General features: G+C 37.8%; 2 protein-coding genes across 4 annotated transcripts; one reads left to right on the plus strand and one right to left on the minus strand.

The window, feature by feature from the left end:
- Window positions 1-86: 86 nt before the first annotated feature.
- Window positions 87-6,513, minus strand: LOC131434412 (probable RNA helicase armi). 3 transcript variants are annotated; one of them, XM_058601089.1, is made up of 7 exons: window positions 6,317-6,513; window positions 5,986-6,059; window positions 5,228-5,893; window positions 4,591-5,069; window positions 4,302-4,534; window positions 3,224-4,244; window positions 87-3,152 (listed from the first exon to the last, which is right to left on the minus strand). In XM_058601089.1, exons 4-7 carry the CDS (start codon window positions 4,790-4,792, stop codon window positions 1,084-1,086), a joined length of 3,525 nt encoding a protein of 1,174 aa, XP_058457072.1. In that variant the 5' UTR covers window positions 4,793-5,069; window positions 5,228-5,893; window positions 5,986-6,059; window positions 6,317-6,513; the 3' UTR covers window positions 87-1,083. The 3 variants fall into 3 exon arrangements, with proteins under 3 accessions (XP_058457072.1, XP_058457073.1, XP_058457074.1); XM_058601090.1 differs by having other exon boundaries at window positions 4,591-4,849; window positions 4,906-5,069; window positions 5,228-6,059; XM_058601091.1 differs by lacking the exons at window positions 5,228-5,893; window positions 5,986-6,059.
- Window positions 6,514-10,647: 4,134 nt separating this feature from the next.
- On the plus strand, window positions 10,648-13,277 carry LOC131438169 (probable ATP-dependent RNA helicase Dbp73D). The gene is made up of 6 exons (XM_058608001.1): window positions 10,648-10,788; window positions 10,848-11,878; window positions 11,939-12,425; window positions 12,487-12,667; window positions 12,724-12,897; window positions 12,959-13,277. Exons 1-6 carry the CDS (start codon window positions 10,766-10,768, stop codon window positions 13,250-13,252), a joined length of 2,190 nt encoding a protein of 729 aa, XP_058463984.1. The 5' UTR covers window positions 10,648-10,765; the 3' UTR covers window positions 13,253-13,277.
- The last annotated feature ends 391 nt before the right edge of the window (window positions 13,278-13,668 follow it).

Genomic DNA, 13,668 nt, shown 5'->3' on the forward strand with positions numbered 1-13,668 from the left:
ACAGATGATTTTCCGTAAGCCTTTTGTATTGAATACACCCTTCAGGTTTTAGGAGTTTCGGAAGAAATATGAAGCTAAATATCCTCTTCCTTATGTCGTAATTCATTTTTTATTCAGTTTCCACTGGAGGATACAAAAAGTCCTGTTTTACAGGTTAAGCTACTAGTAGTTCGATTCACTGAATATGATCAAGTTTATTTCTTCTGCTTTGCTCAGTTTGGCTCTGTGATATTGAAATATGGTTGAGCTCAGTTCTTTAAAATATTTATTCTTAATACTAACATCATTTAATCTCCTTCACGCAATGTACCATTTCTAAAGGAACAAAAAATTTACAGCAACGGTTGTTATTCAAGTTTTAAATTTTTGTATGTATCAAAAATGTAGAAAAAAGTGTCCATTTCGATAGACATTGAAATACTGAAAACCTTGCGAACTACGAAGATCAGCTAATGGTAACAGAAAAAAAGCATAAGCGAGTATCATAAACTTCTGGAACACATTCCGTCACAGTTGAAAACACCAAAATAACAAAAAAAGATCTCTATTTTTTCGATTTGTTACCGAGTACTTGAATTCTAGAGTGGAAAAGAATAAAACTACATTCAGATTGAGTAGAAAATGCGTTAAGTTAGAAGTCGTGCCAAAAATTATGATACCAATTTCATAGTTGTGTTGTAATTTTTCAGAGTAGATAAATTATGAATTACGATAGGTTTTCCGGTTATTGAAGAAAAATAAGCTCTAGTTTGCATTTCTGCTGCTTTCCCTGGAGTTAATGTTTGTAAGGTTCACCTATGTTAAGATGAGAGATTGTTTTTATATTGCCCGATTATTTTGTTCAACAGAAAATTCAAGTTTCATTTCTAATCTAATCATCAACGCGTCTCTGCACCCCAAGCAAGAATCAGTCGAAGTACACTCGAAGCTGCTTTTAACGAGGGTTGTTTAAGTAACGACGTTGATGGGCAGACGAAACAGTTAGAAATTTTGTACTGAGACATTCCATTCAATTGAATTCTTGTTGTATAATTATCCTCTAAATAGTTTACCATAAAACACCTATCGAATATTTTTTTACTCTTATTCTAAATCGAGTTGATGTCCATTCATGCTTCCGGTTGGAATAACATGTTCCGGTAGATCACATCCACAGTACGTATCATTGTTGACTGCTTTGTGCAGCAACTTCTGCCACTGTTTATCTGCCGACAACAGATGGGGACTACCGAAAATTACCAGTAAACACTTTGCACGGGAAATGGCCACGTTCAGCCGTCTCGGGCTGGAAACGAAACCCAACGCATGCTGCAGATCGCTTTGCAGCTGTGATTTCGATGTTCGAACCGTCGAGATTAGTATGACCATCCGCTCCTGTCCTTGGAACTCTTCGACACTGCCAATCTTCGGTTTCTGTAGATTACTTTCATCTAGGATGCGACGGATGGTTTTCACTTGCTGCTGGTAGGGCGTGATGACGCCAATATCCTCCGGACGAACACCTTTTTTGTACAATTTCAATAAGAAGTTGAAAACACTTTTGGCCTCCGCCGGATTGAACCATGAAGGGCTTTCCGGCGTTTGTTTGTTGACGCCGTTGACGCCCCAAAACACCATTCCGTAGTGTGGATTTTGGGTGGATTTTACTGGGAGAATGTCGTAAATGGTCTCGAGAAACTGTGCCTCCATGCTGCCTTCGGCAGGAATGCAGGCTAACAAAGAGCTCTCGTAGAACAGTTCGCTGTAGATATCCAAAATGCAGGGAATCGATCGATAGTTGTAGCGAAGTTTTGTGACCAATCGAGGATTGAATCCTTCGGTATCGGGGAACCTGTTTTTATCCGATTTATACAAAGGAGTTTCCATTAAACGAACTAGCAGAGATGTATTGAAACCTCGATCGGAGGCGTACGGACTAATAACGACTGGTCCGAGCTGCATGGGATCCCCTGCTAGGACTACCGTTCCACAGAATTTGTTGATGAAGGTCATCGGAATTAGCGTTTCCGTCTCCAGACACTGGCCAGCTTCATCGATTATTACGTGCGTGAAATGGTTTCGTGGGAATCGAATTTGCATGAGAGTGCCCAAAGTCACACAAGTCCCGATGGTAATCCGGTGTCGTCCGAGATGTTTCAGTTGAAGTTTGTGTTTCAAACCGGACTCAGTTATGATGACTTCGTCTTTCACGGTTCGTTCCGAGGCAATATCGACTGTGCCACAGTAGGGAGCCAGATTTTCCGGAATTAGCTCTTGTTCGACGTAATTCAAACCCACTATCCGAATGAAATCACCCGGTTGTAAAACGTTAGCTTCAATCAAACGCTCCGTTATCAAATTCGCTGAACTGTTGGATGGTGTTCCAACCATTATACGGCTGTCGGCAGAAAGTTTCACAATCTGATGAATAAGCTCTATGATCGTCATGGTTTTGCCAGTTCCTGGTGGACCGAATATGACATATGGCAGTGGTCTCGACTCCGAACGAAGGATATTTTTTATAGCATCCTTTTGAATGTTGTTCAGATTTGGGTTGAACCATTGGAACTCGTTGTTGAACTCCGTAGTTGCCAGGTTACCAGCTTCGTTAATTTTCAAATCAATCCAAGGTTCTCGAATGTCCGTTTTCGTGGGAAAGAGATAATCCGTGCCTAAGGCACTCGTAACGCACAGTATTGCATGGTGTTGTTTTTGAAACGCACCCCGTGTTGGTTGGAAGATAATCTTGTAATCCTCACCGTTGTATTTTTCGTGAAAATGTTCGCTGAATTTGACCAGTATCTTATGCTTCATTATTTTGTGTATGTAGGCCCCGTTGCCCACTTCATTTGGATTTATCCACGGAGTGGTCGCTACTAGCCTATCGCCGGGAATCAGCGATGGTCTGGCTTCTCCGACGTTCTCGATTCGCAGCGCCAGATAGCTGTCTTCCCGCGTGAAATGTGCACGTTCCATATTGAATCTGGTAATCGAAATTTCACACTGAACATCCTCCATCCACAGGAATGTTTTAAATAGTGCCCGATAGGTTTCCGGACACAGTGGACGCTGCAGACAGCGCTGAGTTCGATCCAACTCGTCGTCGATTTCGTTTCGACTGGTCGCCGGATTTAACAGAATTTGTTTCAGATCATCTGGAACATGGTAACCCCCTGGAACAATGGAAAAAAGAGGATAATATCACAAGGAAAACCAAACAACCAAACCCGTATGTCGTACTTACCTATCTTGATATCGATGAAGTTGGCCCGTTTGCTGATTTTCTGCCCCGGTGTCACTTCACCGCCACGTTTGTATATGTTCCAGGCGGCCAGTTTATGACCGCCAGCAGCCGTCCGTGCCGCGGTGGTTCCTTCGTTCATTTTCTGACTACTAACATGTTCCGCATCACCAACAATCACCGTGAAATATCTTGCTATTTTGAAACCTCCTCCAAATGCCCACATGAAAACTTCTTTACTGACTCCATAATTGCTGGCCGTTATTTCGAACGTATACGTGATCGAATCTCCCGGTTTCAGCATTGCTGTATCGGTCACCGTAGGTTGGATTAGACGCATTTGCGAGGTCTGTTTGTTAGACATAAACGTAGATCGCAAAAGCTTGTGATTACGTTCACCTTCATTCCGAATAATTACTTCGACCTGTTGACTCTCGTTTAGGTCCTTCAGTTTAACCACTATGTCATCGGTTATTTTCACGCCTCGTTTGTTCATGAAGAAATCATCATCGTATTTAGACTTTGTCTCCTCCTTACTGGTTTCTACTGACCGAGCTGCAACCTGTTCAATCACTATTTTGATGCAACGGTAACTCAGTTGGGCATTTTCCACCGCTTCGAACACTACTTTATCACCCTGGCCAGGAAGCTGTCCCGATTCACAAATATCCTTGAGATAGTTATACACGCCATCATCCGTTCGAATCTCGCCACCTTCACTGTCGGCTTTGGTTACGAATCCCGTGCCTTGCACAAGTCGCGTTGGGGCAATTCCTCGCACCTCCAGGATGTTCCCACGGGTGTCGAAATATGTTTCGTCAATTTGTACCAAAGAATCCAACACAACGTAATCGCCAACTTCCGGAATGAAAGTCAACTTCAGGTTGTCCATCTCAATCGAATGTTCACCCTGATCGGTCTCCACCGTGAGCAGACCACGCCGTTTTGCAATTACCGTTCCTTGTTCGCTGCGTTGATTGTAATTAAAATAGGTAGGATCAATCTCGTCCACCAGTTGTTTACTCTACAGGAAAATATCACTATCAGCATCAAACAAATCTCCTAGCGAATCTCAAATTACCTCTTCTTCTTGCGATTGTAACATCTCATTGCGGTCACCCCAAACTTCACCGACCAGAGCTTCGAACTTGATCACTTTAATTGAATCCTCGTCACTCGATTTATACGCAAGGAATGATACTCTGGCCCCCACTTCGAGTTGATGTTGGAAGGGACAAGCTTGTACGACTATTTTATCCACGTACAGTGACGCATCGATGATGATGTAGTTGGCTTCAACTTTGGTGATGTTACCTAAAACAAATGTCGAATAATAATATAACACATTCATGAAACCTTATCAATTTTACCTGTTTGCATGAAACAATTAGTTGGTTCTACTGGATTCTTCGACTGTTCTTCCTCTTTGCGTTTTTTATCGTTTTCTGCGCTTTGGTCGTCGTCGTCTTCTAGTTGTGCTTCCAAGCGCTTCATTTTCTCCTCGACTGTCTCACTATGGCCGCCTATTGCGGAGAAAATATCTCCCACGAGTTTTCCCATTAATCGAAACATTGTTGCTTTATGTTAGAATCACTAGTGCAGGTGTTGCAGAGGTAGAGAGTTGTTCGCCTAGAGTTTCTAGATGTTTTTAATTCTGTCCGAAAAATTTGTCGATAGATTCGTACTGCCAGTCGGTTTCCTTGATGTAGTTGAGCTCTTTCCGTAAATTTTGCAATCTTTTGGCGTGATTCTCCAACTGCAAATTGTTCTCGCACGTTTCCACGTACAGATAGAACTTCACCCGGACGATACCCTGCTTATTCGGTGGAAGTTGTTGATCGATATTTGACTGAAAATGAAACGAGAGCCTGAGAGTTACTATTTTCACGTAAAAATGGAGACTACAGTGGAATGAGTAATTAATATTTCATGTAATAGAAAAAGATGGAACGTATGTTATATGAAAACAATAGCGAAATGAAACAAACAATTTCTTGTCCTTAGTACCTATGGATCGCAGACTTCTCTAGGTTTTTAAAGTAAATTCCTCCCAACGACCGTTTCTGTTAATTCGAAAGGGTAAGTAAAGTGACAATCAATAAAAAAAACTACAGTTCGAAATGAAATAAATAAAAGAACGAACACATACTTACAATCGAATTTGCCTGAAATAGAATCTGTTTGTGTTAAAATATATTTAATAATAATAATTATAATAGCCCTAACATAATACGCCTTTGGAGGTATTCGAAATCAATGGGAGTGTACCAAATATTCAAACGATATAAAACCCCAAAATTACCGCTAACTTGTGCTGCAGAATGACGTTTTCATTCTTGATCGCCACCAGCAGGTCACCATTGCGCTTCAGAGCACAAACTTCCTGCTTCAACTCCTTGAGGTAGTCAACCGTGCCCTTCAGGATGGTTCCTTTGTTGACCCGCCCATCCTTTCCGCTGATGTCGCTGCTAGATCCTTCCATGTTTCGGGGTAGCAAGGTGCCAAGCTCTTTTATCTTGTCATTTATATTAAAACGTCGTCTGCGTTCAACTGATGAAAGGCACAACGTGTAAGAAAGTTGATAAAACAGTGCTCTTCCCCAACGTGTTTCATCGGCCAAAGTGATGATTTAGACATCAATCAATAAGTTTGAGCAACTTTTCCAATCATATCCTATACGTTTGTTTGCACATCGAAAGAACTCGTATCTTATATTTACGCTTACCAACAATGAAATGCTATCAGCGACATTGGAAAGATCTTACCGAGGTTACCGAGTTGTTGAAGTGGAAGCTACTTCACATTCTCACCAAATCAGACATCCGAGTCACTACCGCATCTTAACAAAAAGTAAACACGTATCAAACAAGTCATAATGCTGATTCCATACAACGAATATGCTAGACAGGTATATGATGCATGAATGTAAACTTGAAAGACAGTGGTAAAATGGTCGCTTGGGAGGAATTCTGTCCCTAGCTCTACAAAATTAGTGAGACAGTGACGTTAAAATCACTAATATGCCTCTAGTGTTATGTAATTTTTAATAAGCTCCAAATTTTTGCAACATGACGTAAACATTGGAAAGAAACTCACCAACGATTCTTTTGGGGTAAGCTCACTACCAGACATTTCTCAGGAAATAGAAGCCGATTAATATTCTTACACAGGTATTTCAGTACAAAAATAAATGCTTTCAGTGCGAAAATTATGACAAACTTTGAAAAATCGACACCGACGCCAAACCACGTCAAAAACGCGATTGGATCGACGCAGTTATGATTTTTTTGATAATAAAATTTTGCGACGAACCAAGAACAAATAATCGATTATTTTCAAAAACACGCGGATAAATCTGCACTGAGAAAAAAAGCTTTGTTGCAAAGAAATCTTGTTCATACACTAAAGAAAATTTACACTTAGTATTCATATGCAAAAACATATAATTTTCCATAATACTTTACATGTAAATCTTACTACTTTATTAATAAAATATAGTCACATGACCCATACAATAAAAACCATTGTTAGCAAAACGTATGTTCTATGTGAATTTCAATAACCTATAATTTGAATATCAAATGCAACCAAGATGTTACTTATCTGAAATCGATGTAACTTTTATCTGAACTTCATATAACGTTTATGTGCTGGATATCAGCATCGTTACAGGTGATTAAACAGAAATTAGTGAGACATATCTTCAACAATTTTTTTTTCTCAGCAACGTTGTTGAACCATTTGAAAATTTCATTTCATTCTTCCATTACACCTTGTTCCACTTGACAACCCAAGTAACAATTTTAATATTATAAATACTTGTAGCTGTCTTCAATGCTACATAATAAATCTTGCATTAAAACTTCAAACTCCACGAAAGCCTACTGCCTCTATAAGAGCATATTCCTGCCAAGTGGACCATTCTTCATAAGGTTTATAAAGCAAAGTGACGAATTAGCAAAAACCTGCTTTAAAACTCCAAATTCAAGAAAATTTTGAAACCAGCTTTACGATCAACATTTTATTTATTCGGAAGGAATTAATTCCGCTGTGAATAAATTGTCGCTTTGATAATATTTTTCATGGCTATGTGTGTGTCATGTCTGCTTTGAATGCAACCAGTAAGAATATATTAGAATTCATTTACAAGTTTTAGGTTTTTTCCGAACTTAAAAACTTCACGCGCTTTTATTTTTATCGTGAATGTTTGAATGAAAATAAGAATTACAACTAATCGCCTTGAAATAAATGCAGTTTTTGCGAAAATCTCCATGATTTTTGAAAATTATTTTTTGTAATTCTTCGTCATTTTTGTATAAAACTATTTCGTGGCATTAAAACTTGTGTATACGTTCTGAAAATGAATCATTAAAGCCCATCATTTTTATTCGTTTTTGCATTTCGAAGTATATTTGATGTCAATAAATGCTACGGTATAGGACATCATAATGGCGGCCATGAAATTTTCTTTAATGCAAATTACGCTTAACCCAATAAGCAATAAATCAAATAGCTCACAACAAATGTGTCATAAATGTACTTTAGAACCCTCAAATTTGCTCTGAGTGAAACTGTCATCCAATGAACACGCACACACACAAAACTAGATTTATGAAAGAATTTAACTGACAATAATGTTTTAAAGAAAATGTTTGAAAGCAATATTAAGAGTGTTTGCATGGTTTTATTCTAGCACACATTGTTTTATTTTTAGTCCAGTTGTTAATCTGGGTGAAAAGTTTTATAGAAGCTTTAAAAACTATGATATTACTTGTCAAAAGAGACATTTATTATAGTCGCCATAAAACAGGTAGTGATTGAAAAATCAATTACAAAACTCCTATGAATTACAATCAAAACCATTAGGCATTCGAATTGTTACTTGGGAATACTCTGCATTCTAAAAAATGTAGTCTAATTTGTATTATGCTAATTGATCACTATGCGCTTTTTCTAAGTTACTTGAAAATATAGTTCTGGACTTCATCAAGCATAACTGCAATAACTACATCTCGGAAACACAAGACGGTTTTATGCCCAAACTATCAACTACAACGAACCTATTGTCTTATACATCTTTTATAATTCTATCCCTACAAGCGCGACTTCAAGTTGACGCTATCTATACGGATTTCTCCGCAGGTCTTAAATGGTCTTAAATGCCTCGTTTATTCGCAAACACTCGCTATTTAGCTACGACTATAACATTTCGCAGATTGTACTGAAACGAGAGTCTACCGTTAAAGATTTAGGTATCGTTCTTGATACCAAGTTGAATTTCAAAAGTCAACTAATAAATTGGTTTGTAACAATCACATTCTAGCTTGAAATAAATGTAAATCAAATTTAAAAAACTACTAACTGTTATTGTTATTTTAAACATGCTCAATTTCTCTGCGTTTAGTATCAAAAACTACCTTGTAAATTATTAGTTTGAAAGAAATCATTTTATTCTTAATAACAAAAAAAATAGTAATCTCAACAAACAAAAGCGTTAGTTGAAATAGCTAAATTTATTATTAAAAAAATTGCTCTGGTTTATATGAAAAATAAAACTAATATGGTCCATTTAAATAGTAACCAGCTTAGTCGTATCATTACACAAATCTCGGTTCATTTTTCAATAGGGCGAATAAGCAAGTGACAGTTTTTCCTTGTTTACTTTCTCTTCTATTAATTACAAAGCGGTGCCCACGTTTATCACTCAACTCTTTGCATGAAATGATACCCGAAACTTTCGACTTTCAAACAGAATAGTGATATCAAAAAAAATCTTTTTGATCACACCACAATAATCGAAAGAGAGAGTGATTAAAGAGAAACTGTCATTTGCTTATACGCCCCATTGAAAAATCATCCGAGAAATAAGATCATAGATCAATTGAACTAAGTTTTTTCTTCATATAAAGGTATAGCAGGATTGAGTCAACAAGGACATTGCCGATAACACTCAACTTTGGTTGAAATGCAATAAATAGTTAGTTTATTTCAACAATAAACTTAGCCTGAACAAATATATTTTTCGTTTGGTTGAACCAAAGTTTTGATTCAAATCATACTGAGATCATTGTTTTTGTTGAAGGGAGAAATTGGTTTGTAACAATCACATTCTAGCTTGAAATGAATATAAATCAAATTTTAAAAAACTACTAACTGTTTTGTTATTTTAAACATGCTCAATTTCTCTGCGTGTAGAAAAAATAGAACAGCATCGTAAGGTAACAGATGTATTTTGACCACTTCACATATTTTGGTCCACCTAACAAACTTCATGTTGCATCAATTTGAAGCTAATCACATTAAATTACCTATTGCGGAAGGTTTTTTTTTAAATATATTACAACATTTGGTGGATATTTTCACAAACTGGGCCAAAATAAAATCAATCTTAAAGTGGGCCAAAATACCTCTGTTACCCTATACCAGTTTTAAATTTGATAGAAGAACTGTTCGAATATATAAAACTAGCACGGCTTGCTGGAAATACGTTCGTTCCAGTTTCAGTTCTATCAAATACAAATAATTTGTACTTGGTTCTATTATAGATCTTCCATATACAATTTCTAGCTGCTGAATTTGCTCTGAATCTATCTAAAATAACAAAATTGTTAGTCGATTTTTAAATTTGATTTATCATGATTTCTAGCTAGCATATGATTGTTTTGTACTAGTTTCACAGACAGGACACACAAATTAGATTCTTCAATCATTTTAACGGTCATTTCGAATATTCCATTATTAGGGACAGTACTCACATGTGTCATAATGGCGCCACGTTACCCTATCAAAAACATCCTGTCTGTCATCTAGACTGTGTTTATTTTTTTCATTTACCTTCCAACATCGCGAAAAAGTTAAATATATTATCAACGTAATCCAATTATTTATTGTGACGAGTCATTTTCAAATATGTTGATGAAATCAGGCATCCCTGGAGGCAGATGATCAGTGTTGACAAACGAGTGGAAACCAACTAGTAAAAAACTTGTACATAACATAAGGGGTGTACAGATAGTAAATAGTTCGCGCAGTACAATATAGGTGGAACTAGTGCATCACGAAAAATTATTTTTATAAGAATTTACTCATACTGTCATGTCTGTTAGTCTGTGCTAGTTTCTCCCTTGAACATCACCAATGTTCCAACCAAGTTCACTGTTGAAATAAACCGTTTTATTTTTGTTTTTTATAAACCAGAGAAATTATTTTCCGCCTGGAGTATTCTTGTGCAATTAGGAGTCATAGAAAAATATTTAACAAAGAGAAACTGTCACTTTCTTGCACGGCCGTCCGAAAAATTCAACCAAAAATTTTGATGCTAAAAGCCAGATCGTGTAGTCGACTCAACTGTCGACTTTGTCGACCAGATATCTGATTAAGAAACTAACGACTTTCCGCTCTGTGTAAATTTAGTACAAATTCGACATGAAACAATGTTCGACAAGTATAGAGAGAACCAGATGATATTATGACAGCTAGAATTGGTAAATAGAAGGTCTGAAGTTCCCATAAAACACGTGTATTTTGCATTATTTTGTGTATATAATGGAACTATTTGCTATAAACCGGTATTTGAACAATTTTTATGATAAATTCGGAAATTATCTTTATGATTACCAATTATCAGATTCGACGACACAAGGTTGACTAGAGAGGATGAAATTACGCAAGAAGAACAGCTACTTCAGCGTCTGCAAAAACAGATTAGCAGTAAAAGAGAAAGTCGAAAATTCAAAGATGCAAGCCCTGATAATCCGTCGGATAACGACACACAAAATATCGGAAATAGAGAAGAATGTGTGGAACACGATCAACAGAATGACCATTCAAATAGAGAAGAATGTGTGGAACACGATCAACAGAATGACCATTCAAACAACAGTAATCAAGAAGAAGAAAATGAAGAACCTCCAAAACATGATTCTCACACAGACGAAGGAACAGATTTTCTAGTTCTTGGAAGTAATCGCTTCCAAAAATTAAAACAGGTGGAAAAAATTCTGCCTCCATGGCTGTCCCATCCAACAATAATCGATAGTGACTTTACTAGGAAAGGAAAATCGATCAAGAAACTGCAGTATCTTGATGAGCAACTGAGAAAAAATCTTAAAAATATGAAGTACAAACGCCTCTTTCCCGTCCAAGAAACCGTGATACCCTGGATACTGGAAGCTCACCAGAAGCCAGCTCCTTTCTGGCCCCGAGATGTTTGCATATCTTCACCCACCGGTAGTGGGAAGACACTTGCCTTCGCTGTCCCAATCGTTCAAATGTTGCTCAAGAGGATTGCTCCTGCCATAAGAGCTCTAGTTATTTTACCGGTAAAAGAACTCGCCGAACAAGTGTTTGGCGTTTTCGCAAAGCTTTGCGAAGGCACTAAAGTTCGTCCTATACTTTTATCACAAAAGCAATCGTTTAGCGTTGAACAGATGAAGCTAGTAGATAGTTTTGACGGAGAATACATGCCCAAGGTGGATCTTATTGTAACGACCGCTGGTCGATTAGTAGAACATCTTCATTCAACGGTAGGATTTACCTTGCGACATCTTCGTTTTTTGATCATAGATGAAGCGGATCGTGTGATGGATCAAATTCAGAATGATTGGCTGTATCATCTCAACAAGCACGTTCAGCAAGAGTCGGATGAGTATCTGTTGGGTATAGTTGATTACATGTTTTTATGAAAGTATTTTTTGCTAAATAAATTTTATACCTTAGGAAGAACCGCTGGTCAATTGTCACAAACGGAGCTGTTCGATAAACCGAGACAGCCACACAAACTGCTATTTTCAGCTACTCTTAGTCAAGACTCGGAGAAACTCAATACCTTTAAACTTTTTCATCCGAAACTATTTACAGCAGTTGCCGATCCCGCAAAACGTTTGGCTGCATTTACCAAACATGCGGCTAATGAAGAAAAACGTGGCAAATTTGTTGGTCAGTACGCCACGCCTGCCGAATTACGAGAATTGATGTGCATGACGCAATATAAAATCAAACCGTTGACTCTGTTTGCATTGATCAAGGAGAACAACTACAAACGCTTTTTGGTCTTCACCAACTCAATCGAAGCGTCTCATCGACTTTCCTTTGTACTGCAGAAATTGTTGGGAAGTGAGTTGATAATCGAAGAGTGGTCATCTTCTTTGAGCCCAACTGCAAGGAAGAATGTGCTTAGTCGATTCATGCTTGGTAAAGTAAATGGGTAAGCTTAGGTTCTTAAGTTTTTCCTTGATAGTGGTAATATTTGCTATGGTCCTCTATAGAATCATTTGTACGGACGCATTGGCTCGTGGTATTGATATAGATGATATCGACGTTGTCATTTCGTATGATATGCCGAGGCATATTAACACGTATATTCATCGAATAGGCAGAACCGGTCGAGCAGGTCACCGTGGTACGTCAATAACGATGTTGATCGATGAGCAACGGAATGAATTCAAAGTAAGTATCGATGCGTTTGCATTGTTTTGAAGAAAAACTAATTTGTTTTCTTACAGTCAATCTTAGCTGAAGCTGGAAAGGGAGAGCTGGAGTTAATCGAAATTCAATCTAATATAGAGGAACAGTATGCCGTATTGTATTCCAGTGCCCTAAACGATCTTCGAGAGGCACTTGATCTGGAGAAACAAACTATTAACAAAATTCGCAGCGGAATGTCGATTACTACCATGGTAAGTCAAACCCATTTGAATGCGTGTAGGGCGGTTTTTAACTCAATCTATTTATCAACAGACCACAGTGAATCTTCTGAGCAAATTGAAAGATCGTGTCGAAATCGAAAATAGCAATACTTCAGAAAAGATCAAATCCCTAGTACATTTACCGAAGGCATGGACGAACGAAGCCATCGAACAACGTGCTTCCGGCAGTGGCAATAACAAGCGTAAGTACAAAATGTCGACAGACGAGGCAGCCAACGATCAAGGTCAAGATCAGCAAAAGGTAAAAAACATACACCAAGAAGTGAAAAAACGAAAGATGTCACATACTCTTGCACGAAAAAGTAAGAAGAAAGTGGCCAAATGATCCGTGGAAGGATCAGAATAATGAATGATGCAATGAATTAATTGGATGACACACCAACCTTGTTCAATTTTTATCGACTTCTGACTCAAATAATGTATATCGTTTTTTTGAACGATAATTGATCGCTTTCTTTTGTGGCATACAGGACAATATTATATGCTGAATTTTGTTTTCGATTTTCAACCCTATCTGCCATCCATAGTTAATGGATCGTCAAAAGATGAGATAGTTATGTGCTCACAAGTTCGTATCTCATGCCTCCCTGTGTGTAAATGATGACATTTAGTCATTAGAATGGCGTCGACTGAGGGGAGTACTACAAAAGGCCGAAATACGAAAGGCGGAAAAACGAAGCAGAATTTTTAGTTTGTACTAAGCAGTTCAATTTGAACTGCTCTGCACTGACGAGTCTAAGA

This window comes from Malaya genurostris, chromosome 3 (assembly GCF_030247185.1).
Source record: "Malaya genurostris strain Urasoe2022 chromosome 3, Malgen_1.1, whole genome shotgun sequence".
In the NCBI taxonomy this organism is placed as follows: domain Eukaryota; kingdom Metazoa; phylum Arthropoda; class Insecta; order Diptera; family Culicidae; genus Malaya; species Malaya genurostris.